Here is a 2368-nt window from a genome sequence, read left to right on the forward strand (position 1 = left end):
CACCTCCCCTAAAACTTGGACTTTTGCCACCCGGTTCGGGTCCCAACTAAACCGTTTCTCATTCCTTTTCAACAGCTCAAAACCAGAAATCAATTCAAAAGCAAGCTAAATCCAACAGTCGCCTCAGTGGCATATCTCAAGGAAGCCATTTCAAAAATCAACTCAATATCAACCGATTTAACTCATTTCTAAAGCTTTAAAGAATCGGTTCAGCAATAAATCATTTATCAAAACCAAATCAATTAAAGCAACCCAGGCTGAATTTCAAGAGTATTCTATCTTTCACATCATCAAAATAATTGACTCAATTCAAACCAATCCTCAACGGATTAAACTCATTTCAAATCTTTAAAGAATCAACTTCAAACATTACATTTCACAAGCCACACAACAATTCGGCCAAACCAACATCCATAGTCATTCGAGTCAATCAAATAATACATAAGGCAGATACAATCACCAAATACACAATATCTCACATCAGTACCCATATGTAATAATTCCAATAATAAACTATAGTTTTTGGAAAGCGCCCCTACCTCGAAACGCAATTCCATAACCCAAACGCCTCATTAAGTCCTTTTCACCTCAACTCAAAATCAAAGGCAGCTTCAAAGCACAGCCCCACACATTTTCGCAGCAGCATAAACAGCTCTAAATTACAACAAGCAACCTCAGTTACTAACTCTAGGAATATTAATACCATAAAGGCTTTAATACACGTACGGGGCACTAACGTAAGGCTTTCGAAACATAATTTCTTACCGGAATAACAACACGAAGTAGCTGCGGTTTCGAACCGGCCCCGGCACAGCTCCGGCGACGGAGGCAACCTCAGCCCCAACTACTCGTAACAGCAACAACAACTCTAACCGTGACATGCCATAACTCGAACTAGCCCTACGTTATCAAAACCTTAGGATTCCTACCCAAATATAACAGTGCAGATTTTCAAGGGCTCCGGAATGTAACTCTTACCGTAACTAAGGAGAAGTGACTGAACCATGAAGCGGCAGCCCTGGTAGTGATTCCGGTAGCGGCAACTTGCAGCAACTCCTAGCACACAGCCGCATCACAACTCTCATGGTAAAGATGAACTTTAATGGAGAAGGAAACTGAAGACGGGTTAAAGCTTACCAAACGACACCAGTTCCAGTGGCAATTTCCGGCGGCAGCAGCGGTGGCCCTTCTCGGCGACCGGAGGCACAGCAGCCATGGCTGACGACGATTCAAGCTCCATCAATGGTGGCTTGGACCACAGGATCCCAGGCAGCAGTGGCGGAAGAAGGTCCCCCTTCGCGCATCCCCCTCTCTCTGTGCGCGAGAATGTGAAGGTGGCCGCGCGGCTCCTCTGCAACGACGGCGGCCACTCCCTCATTTGGCGCGGCGGCGACCAGGGACTGAGTGCGGCTCCCTCCTTCATGACCTCCTCTCTCTCGCCTGAGTTCTGACCAGCGACGGCGTCGTCTTCAATGGGCAGCAGCGGAGTTGGGAGAAGCAGCGGCGACAGCAACGCCGTCCTCCACCCCCGCGCGTGTGCTCTCGGTTCGTGGGTCACCAAGGACGGTGACGCGGCTCGAAGCCCCAGGGGCGGTAGCGACAAGGCGCGAGTTCGGCCCCTCTTCGACGCCTCTTCTCCGTGACGGTGGTAGCAGCGGAAATGGGTTCGACTGCGAGGCATGGTGGCACGGAGGCGAGGCAGCAGACGTGATCGACCGTGGCGGCAGCAACTCCTTCCCCTGGCCGGCGCGCTTCCTCCCTTATTTTCCCCATTTCTGTTTTCCCTTTCTGCTTGCCTTGATTTCTGGTTTCACCGTGGATTTGGGTGATAGGAGGGAAAGGGATAGTGACGGCTAAGGGTTAGGGATTAGGGTTTCACTTTTGAAACTTAGGGTTAGGGGCAATTCGGTAATTTCATATAAGAGTAGGGGTAATATAGTAATTGGAACTCAAATTAAATCCAACACTATTCGTACTTAGAAAATACTATTTGCTCATCAACTTTACAAATTATTTAGTCACCAAAAAAAAAAAAAACTTTACAAATTATTTTCTAAAATAACAGTATTAACATTTAAAATATTAATTATTTAATCCAAATCATATAGAAATCCTTATTATTTCACAACTACCAACTTTATAACTTGAATATAGAAAATAATCCAATAATTACAAAATTGGTTAATAATCATAACTTATCTCAAATCCAATAAATCAAAACTTGCCTTAATTATCTTTAATAAAATGATTTCCGAAATTAAGGCTATAAATAACTATATGATTTGAGACTTGATCATAATAAGACTTTTCAAAAGTTCTGGGTCTTACACATGTGTTGTTTAAAATTAATTATTTTTAATAGATTTCG

General features: G+C 44.2%; 1 protein-coding gene across 1 annotated transcript; it reads right to left on the minus strand.

The window, feature by feature from the left end:
* Nucleotides 1-868: 868 nt before the first annotated feature.
* LOC148569370 (uncharacterized) lies at nucleotides 869-1681 on the minus strand. The gene is made up of 3 exons (XM_088483212.1): nucleotides 1138-1681; nucleotides 979-1056; nucleotides 869-900 (listed from the first exon to the last, which is right to left on the minus strand). Exons 1-3 carry the CDS (start codon nucleotides 1679-1681, stop codon nucleotides 869-871), a joined length of 654 nt encoding a protein of 217 aa, XP_088339338.1.
* Between the last annotated feature and the right edge of the window lie 687 nt (nucleotides 1682-2368).

The sequence above is a fragment of the Arachis ipaensis genome, chromosome B4 (assembly GCF_059453495.1).
Source record: "Arachis ipaensis isolate K30076 ecotype BB chromosome B4, ASM5945349v1, whole genome shotgun sequence".
NCBI classification, from domain to species: Eukaryota; Viridiplantae; Streptophyta; class Magnoliopsida; order Fabales; family Fabaceae; genus Arachis; species Arachis ipaensis.

Bases quoted from the DNA above. Each gene is read 5' to 3' on its own strand.
- LOC148569370 (XM_088483212.1), bottom strand. From the start codon at position 1,681: ATGCCTCGCAGTCGAACCCATTTCCGCTGCTACCACCGTCACGGAGAA. The intron at 1,057-1,137 runs GTAAGCTTTAAC...GCTGTGTGCTAG, and splicing joins ACTGGAACTGGTGTCGTTTG to GAGTTGCTGCAAGTTGCCGC. The intron at 901-978 runs GTAAGAGTTACA...TTGATAACGTAG, and splicing joins GTCACTTCTCCTTAGTTACG to GGCTAGTTCGAGTTATGGCA.